The sequence below is a fragment of the Pecten maximus genome, chromosome 18 (assembly GCF_902652985.1).
Source record: "Pecten maximus chromosome 18, xPecMax1.1, whole genome shotgun sequence".
NCBI classification, from domain to species: domain Eukaryota; kingdom Metazoa; phylum Mollusca; class Bivalvia; order Pectinida; family Pectinidae; genus Pecten; species Pecten maximus.
The window spans coordinates 25,107,081-25,128,464 of NC_047032.1; the positions used below are offsets into that span (position 1 = coordinate 25,107,081).

Here is a 21,384-nt window from a genome sequence, read left to right on the forward strand (position 1 = left end):
TTTCTGCGCAATGATATAAAGTTAACATTTAGAAGTGATGCGGCTTTGAACGGGCATTGCCCAGGACAGACTCGATTCCTCGGAAACACTTGTGTTTCTATCGACTGGATTTACGTTATTTTAAGAAGAATACCAGCGTTTAGATTCTAAATGAAAGTCGTCTTGACAGTAGGGGAAAACGATTCCAAGGATATTTCGTTCGAAACAGATTCCAGTCTAACCGGTCAACTCAGTGTCGCTAGGCTAACTTAGCAGACGATTTTCAACTTCACAGGGGCTCGATTTTGTAAGGTAGGCCTTTGACATCAGTTAATAACCACAAAACTAAAATCCAGTAGGCCTACACACACACAACCGGAAACCATGTCGATACTCCCGATATTTATACAAGATTGATTTTATAGATTAAATACATTACTTTTATTGTTGTCGTATCTTGCATTTCTGAAAATTCGGAACGAGCCCCTGTGAGTGTGACGACATTGACAATTTGATCATATTTCGTATAGATCAAGAATGGCACTTATAGTAATTTCGTATTGACTACATTTTTCTAATTATAAAATGATACTCTCATAACTTGTGATGTTGCTTTATTTTTCGTTGTGGCTTCTGTAAATAAGTGCTAGCATTCCAAAGCTCTCTAGGCCGAAAGTAACTGGCGGCCATTGTTTAACCTACAACACTTGGAGCTGTATTCCTACACTGACCGAATCACTGTAAATTGTAGTATACAGTCTCATGAATACAATTTGGTTTACTAACGACATATAGACAAATGCAACACAGCATGTAAATATAAAGTTTAATGACATGCAAATTAGTTTTGATGCAGAGGGATCCGAAAGTAATTCAGATAAACTCACCAAAACTCTTGAATCCTGTTGAAATTAGCTTATTGACATCAAACTTTTCATTCATATGTGTAAAACTAAAAGTATAAAAAAAAAATAATGGACCCAAAAGAAGCTTTGACGTAAATTACAATGAACTAAAAATCGAGTCAAAATCCCCAGTAAAATATATCGGTGTTCAATTAGATGAGTTAATATTTGGGGAGAGTATAAAACACAATGTAAACTAACCAGAAACTCGCACTCCTGTATGACAAATAACGTCTCCTTGGGGTAATAAAACTTATTTTACGAGATCACTCATGGTGTAAGTATAATTTTATAGTGCATAGTACAATTAAAGAGGCTGAGTCATCCCCGATTTACTATAGTGGTGTAAGTGACTACAATTTTTCACCTACAGCTCCATCAAGTGTATCAAAACAAATTAATTTCCTGTCAAAAATCATTTACTATAAATAACTCAAAAGGAACATGAGAATCGTTTTGTCTTTTAACAATAACCAATTACCATTGTCGTGTTCCATTTCAGTTATTGTAATTACTCTTATATCCAATCTGCCAATCCTGCCCGGTTGCTAGTATTTCTCCAAATGACTCCATTGTAAATAAGTGATCTGTAACTTCCATTGATTATCCAAGGTAAATATGAGATTTTTTTTACGGTCATCATACTAAATGAAACATTCACCAACTACCCTGTGTTATTTTTACCTTCTGTCATATCAAACTTCTTAAATGCGCAAAATTGTATGTGTTTTATCAGTGTGTAATGATGTTACTGTAACCATGGTAAACACTATACAGCGTGGCTAGAGAGATCTTACCAAGCTAAGCCAGTGGTCCCTGGGTCGGTCCCTAGTGGGAAAGGTGATTTAAATTTACTTAATTAGTCTCTGTGTTATATTGGCGTCCAACGTGGGGGTTAATTTAGCCAAGCGCTACCTGTAAAATCATCGGTGTAAACCCTGGAAACTCCGGACGATTTCTTTCGTTGATGGGGAGTATGTATCCCTGGGAAATACTAACCACAATATACCGCCCGGCTAGAGAGATCTTTTATCTCTAGCGGTTTGGCGTAAGACTTGAAAATCAGAGGTCCCGGATTCGATACCTAGCGGAAGTAGTGATTTAAATTTAAATATTCATGAACTATATTACATTACTAACTTTATGTAATCTGACTGTTATGAAGTATTTGATATGTGTCTTTTTACCTAAGTAACATTAATAATTATTATAGCAATAATGTACGTATGCGATGTAATTACAAATTGTGACGTCACAAAATTAAAGTGAACTACAGTTTGTAGAAAAAATGGCGTAATAAGATAACGATTATAAGTCGTTTTAAATAATCCACGAATATATTTTGACACTGCCGCGATCCTTTACATATTTTACATTTAGAATAGGGCGTGACATTTTCCTTTTAAAATATGACACGATAAAATTACATTGGAGTTGGACTGGTGCCAACATCTTGTTCACGACATACAAACTGTATCCTTAACAACAGCGATGGCAAAAACAGACATCACTCCTAACTAATCTATTTGTATTTTTTCGTCACATGATAATCCCACAAAACTGCTGACACTTAAGTCAACACATGCATTTTGTATGTACCTTATACTGACAGGTACAGATATGTACCTTATACTGATATTTATAGATATATACCTTATACTGACATGTATAGATATGTACCTTATACTGACATGTACAGATATGTACCTTATACTGACATGTACAGATATGTACCTTATACTGACATGTATAGATATATACCTTATACTGACAGGTACAGATATATACCTTATACTGACATGTATATATATGTACCTTATACTGACATGTATGGATATATACCTTATACTGACATGTATAGATATGTACCTTATACTGACATGTATATATATGTACCTTATACTGACATGTATGGATATATACCTTATACTGACATGTATAGATATGTACCATATACTGACATGTATAGATATGTACCTTATACTGACATTTACAGATATGTACCTTATACTGACATGTACAGATATGTACCTTATACTGACATGTATAGATATGTACCTTATACTGACATGTACAGATATGTACCTTATACCGACATGTACATATATGTACCTTATACTGACATGTATAGATATATACCTTATACTGACATGTATAGATATGTACCATATACTGACATGTATAGATATGTACCTTATACTGACATTTACAGATATGTACCTTATACTGACATGTACAGATATGTACCTTATACTGACATGTATAGATATGTACCTTATACTGACATGTACAGATATGTACCTTATACTGACATGTATAGAGATGTATCTTATACCGACATGTATAGATATGTACATTATACTGACATGTATAGATATGTACCTTATGCTGACATGTATAGATATGTACCTTATACTGACATTTATAGATATGTACCTTATACTGACATGTATAGATATGTACCTTATACTGACATGTACAGATATGTACCTTATACTGACATGTATAGAGATGTATCTTATACCGACATGTATAGATATGTACATTATACTGACATGTATAGATATGTACCTTATGCTGACATGTATAGATATGTACCTTATACTGACATTTATAGATATGTACCTTATACTGACATGTATAGATATGTACCTTATACTGACATGTATAGATATGTACCTTATACTGACAGGTACAGATATGTACCTTATACTGACATGTATAGATATGTACCTTATACTGACATGTATAGATATGTACCTTATACTGACATGTATAGATATGTACCTTATACTGACATGTATAGATATGTACCTTATACTGACATGTATAGATATGTACCTTATACTGACATGTACAGATATGTACCTTATACCGACATGTACAGATATTTACCTTATACTGACATGTATAGATATGTACCTTATACTGACATGTACAGATATGTACCTTATACCGACATGTACAGATATGTACCTTATACTGACATGTACAGATATTTACCTTATACTGACATGTATAGATATGTACCTTATACTGACAGGTACAGATATGTACCTTATACTGACATGTATAGATATGTACCTTATACTGACATGTATAGATATGTACCATATACTGACATGTATAGATATGTACCTTATACTGACATTTACAGATATGTACCTTATACTGACATGTACAGATATGTACCTTATACTGACATGTATATATATATATATCTTATACCGACATGTACATATATGTACCTTATACTGACATGTATAGATATGTACCTTATACTGACATGTACAGATATGTACCTTATACTGACATGTACAGATATGTACCTTATACTGACATGTACAGATATGTACCTTATACTGACATGTATAGATATGTACCTTATACTGACAGGTACAGATATGAACCTTATACTGACATGTATAGATATGTACCTTATACACTGACATGTATATATATATATACCTTATACTGACATGTACAGATATGTACCTTATACTGACATGTATATATATGTACCTTATACTGACATGTATAGAGATGTACCTTATACTGACAGGTATATATATGTACCTTATACTGACATGTATTTAGAGATGTACCTTATACTGACATGTACAGATATGTACCTTACACTGACATGTACAGATATGTACCTTATACTGACATGTACAGATATGTACCTTATACTGACATATATATATTGTTTCCAAATCATTCGTCGCACTGTATTATCAAATATTTGTGAATATGTGTGTGAATGATCGTTTTATGGTAAATTTCCTTCTCCCCCATCAACAGTAAGGCGTCCAGTATATCACGATTTCTATGTCCGATGCTGACAGACAGACAAACTGTACACACCAATTATCCATAGTTCTGTTGAATACTGCCGACAGACAGACAAACTGTACATACCAATTATCCATAGTTCTGTTGAATACTGCCGCAGACAAACTGGACACACCAATTATCCACAGTTCTGTTGAATACTGCCGACATACAGACTGTTCACACCAATTATCCATAGTTCTGTTGAATACTGCCGACATACAGACTGTTCACACCAATTATCCATAGTTCTGTTGAATACTGCCGACAGACAAACTGTACACACCAATTATCCACAGTTCTGTTGAATACTGCCGACAGACAAACTGTACACACCAATTATCCATAGTTCTGTTGAATAATGCCGACAGACAAACTGTATACACCAATTATCCACAGTTCTGTTGAATACTGCCGACAGACAGACAAACTGTACACACCAATTATCCATAGTTCTGTTGTATACTGCCGACAGACAAACTGTACACACCAATTATCAACAGTTCTGTTGAATACTGCCGACAGACAGACTGTACATATCAATTATCAACAGTTCTGTTGAATACTGCCGACATACAGACTTTACACACCAATTATCCATAGTTCTGTTGAATACTGCCGACAGACAAACTGTACACACCAATTATCCACAGTTCTGTTGAATACTGCCGACAGACAAACTGTACACACCAATTATCCACAGTTCTGTTGAATATTGCCGACAGACAAACTGTACACACCAATTATCAACAGTTCTGTTGAATACTGCCGACAGACAGACAAACTGTACACACCAATTATCCATAGTTCTGTTGAATACTGCCGACATACAAACTGTACACACCAATTATCCACAGTTCTGTTGAATACTGCCGACATACAAACTGTACACACCAATTATCCACAGTTCTGTTGAATACTGCCGACATACAAACTGTACACACCAATTATCCACAGTTCTGTTGAATACTGCCGACATACAAACTGTACACACCAATTATCCATAGTTCTGTTGAATACTGCCGACATACAAACTGTACACACCAATTATCCACAGTTCTGTTGAATACTGCCGACATACAAACTGTACACACCAATTATCCATAGTTCTGTTGAATACTGCCGACATACAAACTGTACACACCAATTATCCATAGTTCTGTTGAATACTGCCGACAGACAGACAAACTGTACACACCAATTATCCATAGTTCTGTTGAATACTGCCGACAGACAGACAAACTGTACACGCCAATTATCCATAGTTCTGTTGAATACTGCCGACTGACAAACTGTACACACCAATTATCCACAGTTCTGTTGAATACTGCCGACAGACAAACTGTACACACCAATTATCCATAGTTCTGTTGAATACTGCTGACAAACAAACTGTACACACCAATTATCCAGTTCTGTTGAATACTGCCGACAGACAAAATGTACACACCAATTATCCATAGTTCTGTTGAATACTGCCGACAGACAGACAAACTGTACACACCAATTATCCATAGTTCTGTTGAATACTGCCGACAGACAGACAAACTGTACACACCAATTATCCACAGTTCTGTTGAATACTGCCGACAGACAAACTGTACACACCAATTATCCATAGTTCTGTTGAATACTGCTGACAAACAAACTGTACACACCAATTATCCACAGTTCTGTTTTATACTGCCGACAGACAAACTGTACATATCAATTATCCATAGTTCTGTTGAATACTGCCGACAGACAGACTGTACACACCAATTATCCATAGTTCGGTTGAATACTGCCGACAAACAGACTGTACACACCAATTATCCATAGTTCTGTTGAATACTGCCGACAGACAGACCAACTGTAAACACCAATTATCCATAGTTATGTTGAATACTGCCGACAAACAGACTGTACACACCAATTATCCATAGTTCTGTTGAATACTGCCGACAGACAAACTGTACACACCAATTATCCATAGTTCTGTTGAATACTGCCGACATACAAACTGTACACACCAATTATCCATAGTTATATTGAATACTGTCGACACAAACTGTACACACCAATTATCCATAGTTCTGTTGAGTACTGCTGACAGACAAACCGTCTGTCAACATTTCTTTTGAATGCGGTTAAGGGTGATCTATATAAGAGGTGCTGTTAAGGGTGATCTATATAAGAGGTGTTGTTAAGGGTGATCTATATAAGAGGTGCTGTTAAGGGTGATCTATATAAGAGGTGTTGTTAAGGGTGATCTATATAAGAGGTGTTGTTAAGGGTGATCTATATAAGAGGTGTTGTTAAGGGTGATCTATATAAGAGGTGCTGTTAAGGGTGATCTATATAAGAGGTGTTGTTAAGGGTGATCTATATAAGAGGTACTGTTAAGGGTGATCTATATAAGAGGTGATGTTAAGGGTGATCTATATAAGAGGTGTTGTTAAGGGTGATCTATATAAGAGGTACTGTTAAGGGTGATCTATATAAGAGGTACTGTTAAGGGTGATCTATATAAGTGGTGCTGTTAAGGGTGATCTATATAAGAGGTACTGTTAAGGGTGATCTATATAAGAGGTGATGTTAAGGGTGATCTATATAAGAGGTGTTGTTAAGGGTGATCTATATAAGAGGTGTTGTTAAGGGTGATCTATATAAGAGGTGTTGTTAAGGGTGATCTATATAAGAGGTGATGTTAAGGGTGATCTATATAAGAGGTGTTGTTAAGGGTGATCTATATAAGAGGTGTTGTTAAGGGTGATCTATATAAGAGGTGCTGTTAAGGGTGATCTATATAAGAGGTGTTGTTAAGGGTGATCTATATAAGAGGTGTTGTTAAGGGTGATCTATATAAGAGGTACTGTTAAGGGTGATCTATATAAGAGGTGTTGTTAAGGGTGATCTATATAAGAGGTGCTGTTAAGGGTGATCTATATAAGAGGTGTTGTTAAGGGTGATCTATATAAGAGGTGTTGTTAAGGGTGATCTATATAAGAGGTGTTGTTAAGGGTGATCTATATAAGAGGTGTTGTTAAGGGTGATCTATATAAGAGGTGTTGTTAAGGGTGATCTATATAAGAGGTGTTGTTAAGGGTGATCTATATAAGAGAGAGGTGTTGTTAAGGGTGATCTATATAAGAGGTGTTGTTAAGGGTGATCTATATAAGAGAGAGGTGTTGTTAAGGGTGATCTATATAGGAGGTGTTGTTAAGGGTGATCTATATAAGAGGTGATGTTGAGGGTGATCTATATAAGAGGTGTTGTTAAGGGTGATCTATATAAGAGGTGTTGTTAAGGGTGATCTATATAAGAGGTACTGTTAAGGGTGATCTATATAAGAGGTGTTGTTAAGGGTGATCTATATAAGAGGTGTTGTTAAGGGTGATCTATATAAGAGGTACTGTTAAGGGTGATCTATATAAGAGGTGTTGTTAAGGGTGATCTATATAAGAGGTGTTGTTAAGGGTGATCTATATAAGAGGTACTGTTAAGGGTGATCTATATAAGAGGTGTTGTTAAGGGTGATCTATATAAGAGGTACTGTTAAGGGTGATCTATATAAGAGGTACTGTTAAGGGTGATCTATATAAGAGGTGTTGTTAAGGGTGATCTATATAAGAGGTGTTGTTAAGGGTGATCTATATAAGAGGTACTGTTAAGGGTGATCTATATAAGAGGTACTGTTAAGGGTGATCTATATAAGAGGTACTGTTAAGGGTGATCTATATAAGAGGTGTTGTTAAGGGTGATCTATATAAGAGGTGCTGTTAAGGGTGATCTATATAAGAGGTGTTGTTAAGGGTGATCTATATAAGAGGTGTTGTTAAGGGTGATCTATATAAGAGGTGTTGTTAAGGGTGATCTATATAAGAGGTGTTGTTAAGGGTGATCTATATAAGAGGTGTTGTTAAGGGTGATCTATATAAGAGGTGTTGTTAAGGGTGATCTATATAAGAGAGAGGTGTTGTTAAGGGTGATCTATATAAGAGGTGTTGTTAAGGGTGATCTATATAAGAGAGAGGTGTTGTTAAGGGTGATCTATATAGGAGGTGTTGTTAAGGGTGATCTATATAAGAGGTGATGTTGAGGGTGATCTATATAAGAGGTGTTGTTAAGGGTGATCTATATAAGAGGTGTTGTTAAGGGTGATCTATATAAGAGGTACTGTTAAGGGTGATCTATATAAGAGGTGTTGTTAAGGGTGATCTATATAAGAGGTGTTGTTAAGGGTGATCTATATAAGAGGTACTGTTAAGGGTGATCTATATAAGAGGTGTTGTTAAGGGTGATCTATATAAGAGGTGTTGTTAAGGGTGATCTATATAAGAGGTACTGTTAAGGGTGATCTATATAAGAGGTGTTGTTAAGGGTGATCTATATAAGAGGTACTGTTAAGGGTGATCTATATAAGAGGTACTGTTAAGGGTGATCTATATAAGAGGTGTTGTTAAGGGTGATCTATATAAGAGGTGTTGTTAAGGGTGATCTATATAAGAGGTACTGTTAAGGGTGATCTATATAAGAGGTACTGTTAAGGGTGATCTATATAAGAGGTACTGTTAAGGGTGATCTATATAAGAGGTGTTGTTAAGGGTGATCTATATAAGAGGTACTGTTAAGGGTGATCTATATAAGAGGTACTGTTAAGGGTGATCTATATAAGAGGTACTGTTAAGGGTGATCTATATAAGAGGTACTGTTAAGGGTGATCTATATAAGAGGTACTGTTAAGGGTGATCTATATAAGAGGTACTGTTAAGGGTGATCTATATAAGAGGTACTGTTAAGGGTGATCTATATAAGAGGTACTGTTAAGGGTGATCTATATAAGAGGTACTGTTAAGGGTGATCTATATAAGAGGTGCTGTTAAGGGTGATCTATATAAGAGGTGTTGTTAAGGGTGATCTATATAAGAGGTGTTGTTAAGGGTGATCTATATAAGAGGTGTTGTTAAGGGTGATCTATATAAGAGGTGTTGTTAAGGGTGATCTATATAAGAGGTGTTGTTAAGGGTGATCTATATAAGAGGTGCTGTTAAGGGTGATCTATATAAGAGGTGATGTTAAGGGTGATCTATATAAGAGGTGCTGTTAAGGGTGATCTATATAAGAGGTACTGTTAAGGGTGATCTATATAAGAGGTACTGTTAAGGGTGATCTATATAAGAGGTGCTGTTAAGGGTGATCTATATAAGAGGTGTTGTTAAGGGTGATCTATATAAGAGGTGTTGTTAAGGGTGATCTATATAAGAGGTGTTGTTAAGGGTGATCTATATAAGAGGTGCCGTTAAGGGTGATCTATATAAGAGGTGTTGTTAAGGGTGATCTATATAAGAGGTGTTGTTAAGGGTGATCTATATAAGAGGTGTTGTTAAGGGTGATCTATATAAGAGGTGTTGTTAAGGGTGATCTATATAAGAGGTGCCGTTAAGGGTGATCTATATAAGAGGTGTTGTTAAGGGTGATCTATATAAGAGGTGTTGTTAAGGGTGATCTATATAAGAGGTGTTGTTAAGGGTGATCTATATAAGAGGTGATGTTAAGGGTGATCTATATAAGAGGTGATGTTAAGGGTGATCTATATAAGAGGTGTTGTTAAGGGTGATCTATATAAGAGGTGTTGTTAAGGGTGATCTATATAAGAGGTGCTGTTAAGGGTGATCTATATAAGAAGTGTTGTTAAGGGTGATCTATATAAGAGGTGTTGTTAAGGGTGATCTATATAAGAAGTGTTGTTAAGGGTGATCTATATAAGAGGTGTTGTTAAGGGTGATCTATATAAGAGGTACTGTTAAGGGTGATCTATATAAGAGGTGATGTTAAGGGTGATCTATATAAGAGGTGTTGTTAAGGGTGATCTATATAAGAGGTGTTGTTAAGGGTGATCTATATAAGAGGTGTTGTTAAGGGTGATCTATATAAGAGGTGTTGTTAAGGGTGATCTATATAAGAGGTGATGTTAAGGGTGATCTATATAAGAGGTGTTGTTAAGGGTGATCTATATAAGAGGTGCTGTTAAGGGTGATCTATATAAGAGGTGTTATTAAGGGTGATCTATATAAGAGGTGTTGTTAAGGGTGATCTATATAAGAGGTGTTGTTAAGGGTGATCTATATAAGAGAGAGGTGTTGTTAAGGGTGATCTATATAAGAGGTGTTGTTAAGGGTGATCTATATAAGAGGTGTTGTTAAGGGTGATCTATATAAGAGGTGTTGTTAAGGGTGATCTATATAAGAGGTACTGTTAAGGGTGATCTATATAAGAGGTACTGTTAAGGGTGATCTATATAAGAGGTGCTGTTAAGGGTGATCTATATAAGAGGTGTTGTTAAGGGTGATCTATATAAGAGGTGTTGTTAAGGGTGATCTATATAAGAGGTGATGTTAAGGGTGATCTATATAAGAGGTGTTGTTAAGGGTGATCTATATAAGAGGTGTTGTTAAGGGTGATCTATATAAGAGGTGTTGTTAAGGGTGATCTATATAAGAGGTGTTGTTAAGGGTGATCTATATAAGAGGTGCTGTTAAGGGTGATCTATATAAGAGGTGTTGTTAAGGGTGATCTATATAAGAGGTGTTGTTAAGGGTGATCTATATAAGAGGTGTTGTTAAGGGTGATCTATATAAGAGGTGTTGTTAAGGGTGATCTATATAAGAGGTGCTGTTAAGGGTGATCTATATAAGAGGTGTTGTTAAGGGTGATCTATATAAGAGGTGTTGTTAAGGGTGATCTATATAAGAGGTGCTGTTAAGGGTGATCTATATAAGAGGTGTTGTTAAGGGTGATCTATATAAGAGGTGCTGTTAAGGGTGATCTATATAAGAGGTGCTGTTAAGGGTGATCTATATAAGAGGTGTTGTTAAGGGTGATCTATATAAGAGGTGCTGTTAAGGGTGATCTATATAAGAGGTGCTGTTAAGGGTGATCTATATAAGAGGTGTTGTTAAGGGTGATCTATATAAGAGGTGTTGTTAAGGGTGATCTATATAAGAGGATAATGTGGAATTTCAGACATGAACAAATATCTAAAGATTTACACCAAAAAATAGTCATGTTATATACCAAAATGATTGCTTGGACAGAAATATACATATTTTACCCCAAACTCAAAGGTTGAACATCATTACTGAGATGTAGTGTTCTTGTCGTGTCTAAGAGTTCTTTATAGTGTCTAATAAAACCATGTTGGTGTTTGGATTATTTCAGTGATATTATTCACAACCGCGATTTGCATTTAAGATCAAAATAAAATCAGTGTTTATACATATTATAAAGTCAAATCTGGTCAAACCAGTGCTCTTGTATTTTGCTCTAGACACTTCTGAGCAAAACGACATGGTAATTTTGTGGAATATAAGCGATACAAAGGAGCTTATTATGTCCCCGGTAACATGTATTTTTCGCATGTTTTCTTGAATTTACGAAACAGCTTCACAAATTACACATCTACAGCAAGTCCCACGGTTTGCTATGATACATACTAAAAGTTCATCACGTAACTTCTGTGAAATTGAACCGTAGTAGGAATTTATAAGTTTGTAAAATATCAATGTTTTGACTTGATTTGCTGTTTAGATGCCCCTTCAATAGACTTGTAGTCGCCATATTATCTCTTTGTACGCCATTAGTTTCAGTCTCTTTCGCTTTTTAAGATTTTACCACTAAGCATGACAAGCATACATGGCATACAGCGTTAGATGATAAACATAATAAACAAACATATCACTTGTTTAAAGAAGTATTACACCATAATACACACTAAATATACTTAAGTTAAACGTGTTCCCCCGGTCACCACCTGGGGACTAATCAATGAAATTGACCTAGATTTATAAAGAGGTTGTCACTACCCTGACGACTCATCAATGAATTTGACCTAGATTTATAAAGAGGTTGTCACTACCCTGGCGTCTCATTAATGAGTTTGACCTAGATTTATAAAGAAGTTGTCACTACCCTGACGACTCATCAATGAAATTGACCTAGATTTATAAAGAGGTTGTCACTACCCTGGCGTCTCATTAATGAAATTGACCTATATCTATAAAGAGGTTGTCACTACCCTGGCGACTCCTCAATGAATTTGACCTAGATTTATAAAGAGGTTTTCACAACCCTGGCGACTCCTCAATGCATTTGACCTAGATTTATAAAGAGGTTGTCACTACCCTGGCGACTCCTCAATGAATTTGACCTAGATTTATAAAAAGGTTGACACTACCCTGGCGCGTCATCTTAATTTCAAGAGCAATGTGTTTCGCAGGACAAGCTTTATATATCTCATTTCCATCTGCCGATGACAACGATCAAATTCGATAGCGAAGATACAGAACTGATTGTGTTGCTGCAGTCGTCTTAAAATATACCTAAATATAAGAAATTCATTAAAGCAAAATGAGGCATTTTAAGGTCAACGTAGTACTACATGCGTGACAGTCCAAGGCAATAATACACTGTTTATTGTAACATGAGGAAATTATGTCTGTCAATACACTGTGTATGGTAACACGACGTCAGTATGTCTGTTAATACACTGTGTATGGTAACTTGACGTCAGTATGTCTGTTAATACACTGTGTATTGTAACATGACGTCAGTATGTCTGTTAATACACTGTGTATTGTAACATGACATCAGTATGTCTGTTAATACACTGTGTATTGTAACATGACGTCAGTATGTCTGTTTATACACTGTGTATGGTAACATGACGTCATTATGTCTGTTAATACAATGTGTATGGTAACATGACGTCATCATGTCTGTTAATACACTGTGTATGGTCATTCGGAACTCCTCGGGTATTCTTTTCAATAATCCGAGCTTGCCGGAAAGGCCCGAGGTTATCCGATTGTGTGTATGGTAACACGACGTCATTATGTCTGTTAATACACTGTGTATGGTAACATGACGTCATTATGTCTGTTAATACACTGTGTATGGTAACATGACGTCATTATGTCTGTTAATACACTGTGTATGGTAACATGACGTCATTATGTCTGTTAATACACTGTGTATGATAACATGACGTTAGTATGTCTACCGAATTATATATAGTCCTACACCCTTGCTATTACGGGGCTGTCAAGGAACACCAGGAATATCTCGATGTCATTCCTGCAGTATTTCGGGAGAGTCTAGAACATTTTCGTGTGTTTCCAGCACGGAAACGTTAACTGATGGTAATTATTAATCAATAGAGACCTCCCCAGTCTTGTGTTTGTAACTTGGTGTCGAGAGGTGGTGTGCTGATACCAAGATACTCAATGTAGATAGTCTCGCAGGCAAATTACAGGTTAAACGTACAATGTCGTGCATGCTGGTCGTTTTCTACATAACAACGAGAGTGATATTGTATTGTTTTACTCTAGCATGTCTAAGTAAGATAATAATTGACAAAAGTCTGGTTCAAGCTACGTCTGTCAAGTCATATGTAATTCTCTGACGTCACATCAATTCCTTGCCGCAGAGACACAAAGCGCCACTACATAGTCGAACAATATATTTTGTCATATTGCAGTAGTTCAAAGGTCAACGTGTGTTGCAGCGAAGGAAAATCAAATAATAATCGTTTTAGGTTCCAAAAAGTTATATGGATATTAATCATGAATCACAGCTACCAAAAGAAAGAAAGAAAGAAAGAAAGAAAGAAAGAAAGAAAGAAAGAATATTGAGTTGAGAACTGAATACACTATCTCTGGCTTTTGTTTGTTACCTACATCATTATTATCTACAGGTATCTACCATGCGATGAATATCGTCGGCCCCGGAGTAGGGTTCCTAGTTGGCGGAGCATTTCTCAAGGTGTATGTGGATTTCGACAAAGTAGACGAGTCCAAGTAAGTAGTGAAAATGTCACTTTGGCACCAGGTTTGAGAGCAGTGACGACAAAAGAGACCAATCACAACAATCCACATCGATTACAATACACCACAAACAACACGTCAAACAAGAAACTACACGACACACCGAACACCACACAACACACCAACCCACTACACGTCACACCGAACACGACGCAACACACCAACCACTACACATCACACCCAACACTAAACGCCTCACCAAAAATTACACTACACACCATACCGAACACGACATAACACACCAACCACTACACATCACACCTAACACGACATACCTCACCCGACATTACACAACACAACAAACACTACACAACAAACCGAGCACTACACAACAAACCCAGCACTACACAACACAACAAACACTACACAACACAACAAAACACAACACAACAAACACTACACAACAAACACTACATATCACACCTGACACGACATACCTCACCCACCATCACACAACACAACAAACACAACACAACAAACACTACACAACAAACACTACACAACACATCACATACTTCACACCACAACAAAACCTACACAACACTACATAACACACCCAACACTTCACAACACAACAAACACTACACACCACACCCAACACTACACAACACACCCAACACTACACACCACACCCAACACTACACAACACACCCAACACTACACAACACACCCAACACTACACAACACAACAAACACTACACACCACACCCAACACTACACAACACAACAAACACACAACAACACAAAACACCAACAAAACAACGCACAACAACACAACCACAACACCCAAACACGAACAAAACAAACACACACAACACCCCACAAACACAACAAACAGACACACACAAACAGACACAACACAAAACACAAACAACAAAACACACAAAAAACAACAACACGAACAACACACAAACGACACAAAAACCACACAAAAAAACAAAACTACACACAAAAACAAAAAACAAACAAACAAACCGAAAACCCAACACACACAACACACACAACACACACAACACACACAACCACCAACACGCACACACAACACAACCACAACACAACACAAACACACCAACAAACAGAAAACAAACAGCACCCACACACCAACTACACAACAAACCCAACACTACACAACACAACAAACACTACACAACACAACAAACACTACACAACACAACCAACACTACACAACACAACAACACTACACAACACAACAAACACTACACAACACACCCAACACTACACAACACACCCAACACTACACAACACAACAAACACTACACAACACAACAAACACTACACAACACAACAAACACTACACAACACACCCAACACTACACAAGACACCACATAATTCACATCACAACAAACAATACACAACACAGCAAAATCTACACAACACTACATAACTCACCCAGCACTACACACCTCACTCAACAATACACACAACACCAAACACGACACTACACACCAAACACTACACACCGACCACGACACGACACACCACACTCAACAATACACACAACACCAAACACGACACTACACACCAAACACTACACAACACAACACTACCCACCGACCACGACACAACACACTACACCAAACACGACACACAGAACATGACACACAACACTACACAACACTACACAACACACACAACACGACATACAACATACCACATTAAAATATACCGAACACGACCCACGACTACAAAAACAAACCAGACCAAACACAGCACGCTTAGACTGGATTTGTTCAGTGACGTTTACAGGGATCTGTACGAAACTCTCTTGTGTACCATAGCACTGTCTATCCAAACTATTATTTATGTATTCGAAATAATTATGAGCACACATAAGGGATATTTTACATGTCCATGTCGATTTCACACATTCATTTGCTATTATGAAATCCACCATCGACATATGGTCATTGAAAAAAAAATCACTAGTTGATTGATTTTACTGTCCGGGTACATATAAACGAACAACGGGTATACCTGGTCGCTATGGCTACATGTACCGAGAAGTCGCCATCACAGCAGAAATAGAAAATACTTGCATATTGATTTGTTTCTCTGTTCTCCGTCACCCAAACATAGTACAATTACCTGTCATTGTATGGTGATACTCGTATACAAAGACGGGCACGATGTGACCATGGTCTATCGAACACGTCTGTAATAAATAGTCAACATGTATATATGTTATATAACAAACTGTTCACACTCGAGGTGTACCGAGTCACGGTTCACTGATGATCGTTGGAGGCCAGTTCAGGACTACGTTGACGCATCTTGGTTTTTAAAATATATCGCGATTAATCAGATTACGCATGCGTAATTGTTAGGTCAATATTTGAGAGCACACTGTTCAGTGTACGAGGGCTGATTGAAATGAGTATTGCCGGACATGTTTATTATTTTTCAACAAAATACCTTTCAGTATCTAAACACTTTTGTCAGTGGTGTTTAAGGGCCCGAATGCCACTTTTATAGAACTCCTTTTCTTGGCTGATCAGAAAGTCATCCACTGCATGTATGACGTCATCATCGGACTGAAAATGGGTGCCTGAAATAGCTGTTTTCAGTTTCGAAAATAGATGAAGGTCTGATGGAGCGAGATCAGGTGAATAAGGCGGATGCTCAATCAATTTAAAGCTACAATCGTGAATGGCAGCTATGGCAATGACAGACTTGTGAACAGGAGCATGGTCCTGATGGAATAACACACCTTTAGTGAGCTTTCCGCGGTGCTCAAGTTTAATATTTTTCTGTAACTGCCTCAGAAGTGAAGCATAGGTGCCATTGAGTGTTTGTCCCTTTTCGACATAATCAATTGGCTGGATACCATCTGCATCCCAGAAAACCGAGGCAATAACCTTCACAACTGATGGAACAGTCTTTGCCTTCTTTGGCGGGGAGAACTAGGGTGCTTTCATTGTTTCGATTGTTGTTTGGCCTCTGGGGTAAAATGATGGACCTATAGTTACAAATCTCTGAATAAAGTTGGCAGGATCTTCCTCAAAAAGGTTAATATAAACACGCGATAATATGCGCCTGGTGTGCTTCTGATCAACTGTCAGAAGTCTTGGTACCCATCGGGCCGAAAGCTTTCTCATTGCAAGATCCTCGGTCAGAACGGAATGTACTCTTTCTTGTGAAATGCCGCGCATAAATTCCGCCACCCACCTTTTCACTATTGCATATGAAGGGACATCTTTTCAAAGTGCTGCTACCATATCATTATGGATATCTTAAGTTGTTAAACATTTTTATGCATATATTAGATCATTGCTCTTTCACTGATTTTGTCCATTTTGCAAAAGCCGTTTGTCTTGTTTACTTCGAGTGCTACCTCGTCAATATAAACTTACCAAATGAGACCAGTCCTTGGGTACACGCCCTAAATATCAAGAGAAAAGCAGGACTTAAAAGAACATCCTTGAGTACCTCCTTCCATCCCTCGTAATCACTGTACAATGTAGTCACTGTACAATGTAGCCACTGTACAATGTAATCACTGTACAATGTAATAACTGTACAATGTAGTCACTGTACAATGTAGTCACTGTACAATGTAATCACTGTACAATGTAGTCACTGTACAATGTAGTCACTGTACAATGTAATTACTGTACAATGTAGTCACTGTACAATGTAATTACTGTACAATTTAGTCACAACAATGTAATCACTGTACAATGTAATCACTGTACAATGTAATCAATGTACAATGTAATCACTGTACAATGTAGTCACTGTACAATGTAGTCACTGTACAATGTAATCACTGTACAATGTAATTACTGTACAATGTAGTCACTGTACAATGTAGTCACTGTACAATGTAGTCACCGTACAATGTAATCACTGTATAATGTAGTCACTGTACAATGTAATTACTGTATAATGTAGTCACTGTACAATGTAATCACTGTACAATGTAGTCACTGTACAATGTAATTACTGTACAATGTAATTACTGTATAATGTAACCACTGTACAATGTAATCACTGTACAATGTAAATACTGTACAATGTAGTCACTGTACAATGTAGTCACTGTACAATGTAGTCACTGCACAATGTAATCACTGTACAATGTAGTCACTGTACAATGTAATTACTGTACAATGTAATTACTGTACAATGTAATCACTGTACAATGTAATTACTGTAAAATGTAGTCACTAAAATGTAATCACTGTACAATGTAATCACTGTAAAATGTAGTCACTGTACAATGTAACCACTGTACAATGTAATCACTGTACAATGTAATTACTGTACCATGTAGTCACTGTACAATGTAATTACTGTCAATGTAGTCACTACAATGTAATCACTGTACAATTTAGTCACTACGATGTAATCACTGTACAATGTAATCACTGTACAATGTAATTACTGTACAATGTAGTCACTGTACAATGTAGTCACTGTACAATGTAACCACTGTACAATGTAATTACTGTACAATGTAGTCACTGTACAATGTAATTACTGTACAATTTAGTCACTACAATGTAATCACTGTACAATGTAGTCACTGTACAATGTAATCACTGTACAATGTAGTCACTACAATGTAATCACTGTACAATGTAATTACTGTACAATGTAGTCACTGTACAATGTAATCACTGTACAATGTAATTACTGTACAATGTAGTCACTGTACAATGTAATTACTGTACAATGTAATTACTGTACAATTTAGTCACTACAATGTAATCACTGTACAATGTAGTCACTGTACAATGTAATCACTGTACAATGTAGTCACTACAATGTAATCACTGTACAATGTAATTACTGTACAATGTAGTCACTGTACAATGTAATCACTGTACAATGTAATTACTGTACAATGTAGTCACTGTACAATGTAATCACTGTACAATGTAATTACTGTACAATGTAATTACTGTACCATGTAATTACTGTACAATGTAGTCACTGTACAATGTTATCACTGTACAATGTAGTCACTACAATGTAATCACTGTACAATGTAATCATTGTACAATGTAATTACTGTACAATGTAACCACTGTACAATGTAATTACTGTACAATGTAGTCACTGTACAATGTAGTCACTGCACAATGTAATCACTGTACAATGTAATTACTGTACAATGTAGTCACTGTAAAATGTAACCACTGTACAATATAATTACTGTACAATGCAGTCACTGTGCAATGTAATTACTGTACAATGTAGTCACTGTACAATGTTATCACTGTACAATGTAGTCACTACAATGTAATCACTGTACAATGTAATCACTGTACAATGTAATTACTGTACAATGTAGTCGCTGTACAATTTAATTACTGTACAATGTAGTCACTACAATGTAATCACTGTACAATGTAATTACTATACAATGTAGTCGTCATGCTTACTTGGCGTGGTAAGTGGCCGTTGTTTATCGATATTCTATTCTGTTTACATTGTAATAGACCGGATAAAACAGTATTTTGTTATTCCATCTACCCAAGTCCAATAAAACAACGATACATACAATTACTATAGTATATTTCCTTGTTCTCGTTCAGTACATGTGTACTCTGCCTGCTATTCAATTGGCTTGTATGAACTTTGTCAATAAAATTGACTTTTAATGAAATGAAAACAGCAAAGACAAGGTAATACAATGTAGAGATAAAATAGTTTTATTTCAATTGCTGATAATATTTTAGATGATACTATAACTACGACAGTTGAGCATTTGTAAAAAAAAAGTCATTTCAGTAAAGTTCTATACACGTTATAGATTTATGTAGTAAAATGTTACTCAGTAAGGACACAAAATTTGGAACATTTCTCAAAAATGACAATTGATTGAAAACAAGAATAGGCTGTTGTATATTTCATACCATTACAAAATCAATATACTTTGCACTATTGCCACCCTCCAAGGGCTTGATCTTCTTATTTAAATTTTAAAACATAACCTGAATTAATAATTAAATGCATCCCGATGGAATTCTATCCTGATCCGCTTATATGTACGCGTGTAAACATCTATGTATTGTGTGTAACTTTAGGTCAGAAACATCAATCTCGTTCTTTGGACGTTAGTATTTAATTCGTTTGTTGTTGTTGATTAAATGTAGATATTATCATCACGTGTATATATCTTAATTACTTGTGGATATGCTAATTACATGTATATATCTTAATTACTTGTGGATATGCTAATTACATGTATATATCTTAATTACTTGTGGATATGCTAATTACATGTATATATCTTAATTACTTGTGGATATGCTAATTACATATATATATCTTAATCACTTGTGGATATGCTAATTACATGTATATATCTTAATTACTTGTCGATATGCTAATTACGTGTGAATATACAAATTATGTGTATATTTATTAATTACATGTATTGGTCAAAGAAGTAATATTAACGGTAATAATCCTGGTAACACTGGATCCTTGCAAAGGTTTGTCTGCTGGATACGAATTACTTAAAATGTTAATATGGGGCAAAGAAGTTATTCTAACAGTGTGGACATGAACAATGTCAGATTTTCGAGGCAACCCGCCCCTTTTATAAAGACACCGATAATACAAATACAATCACACGATATATAAACAGTACTAGAAAATACAATAAGATACATTAAGACCAGTATTTTTGGTAGAAGTTGAAATAACCATGAACCCTTCGGCTGGCGTGGGCCGAAGGCGGTGGCTAGTGTGACATGTACAAAGCCATGCTCTATGTAGATATACCAATTAGGGAGCCTGAAGTTGGTTCCGAGTTCCGTTTTCGTAAATT

At 36.2% G+C, this 21,384-nt stretch overlaps 1 protein-coding gene across 1 annotated transcript in view; it reads left to right on the forward strand.

Moving 5' to 3' along the window:
• LOC117316441 (solute carrier organic anion transporter family member 4A1-like) overlaps window positions 1–21,384 on the forward strand; it is an 88,277-nt gene that overhangs the window by 39,670 nt on the left and 27,223 nt on the right. Inside the window, exon 3 of the mRNA XM_033871025.1 lies at window positions 14,452–14,554. Coding sequence (XP_033726916.1) covers window positions 14,452–14,554 — 103 coding nt within the window. The remainder of the gene's footprint in view (window positions 1–14,451; window positions 14,555–21,384) is intronic.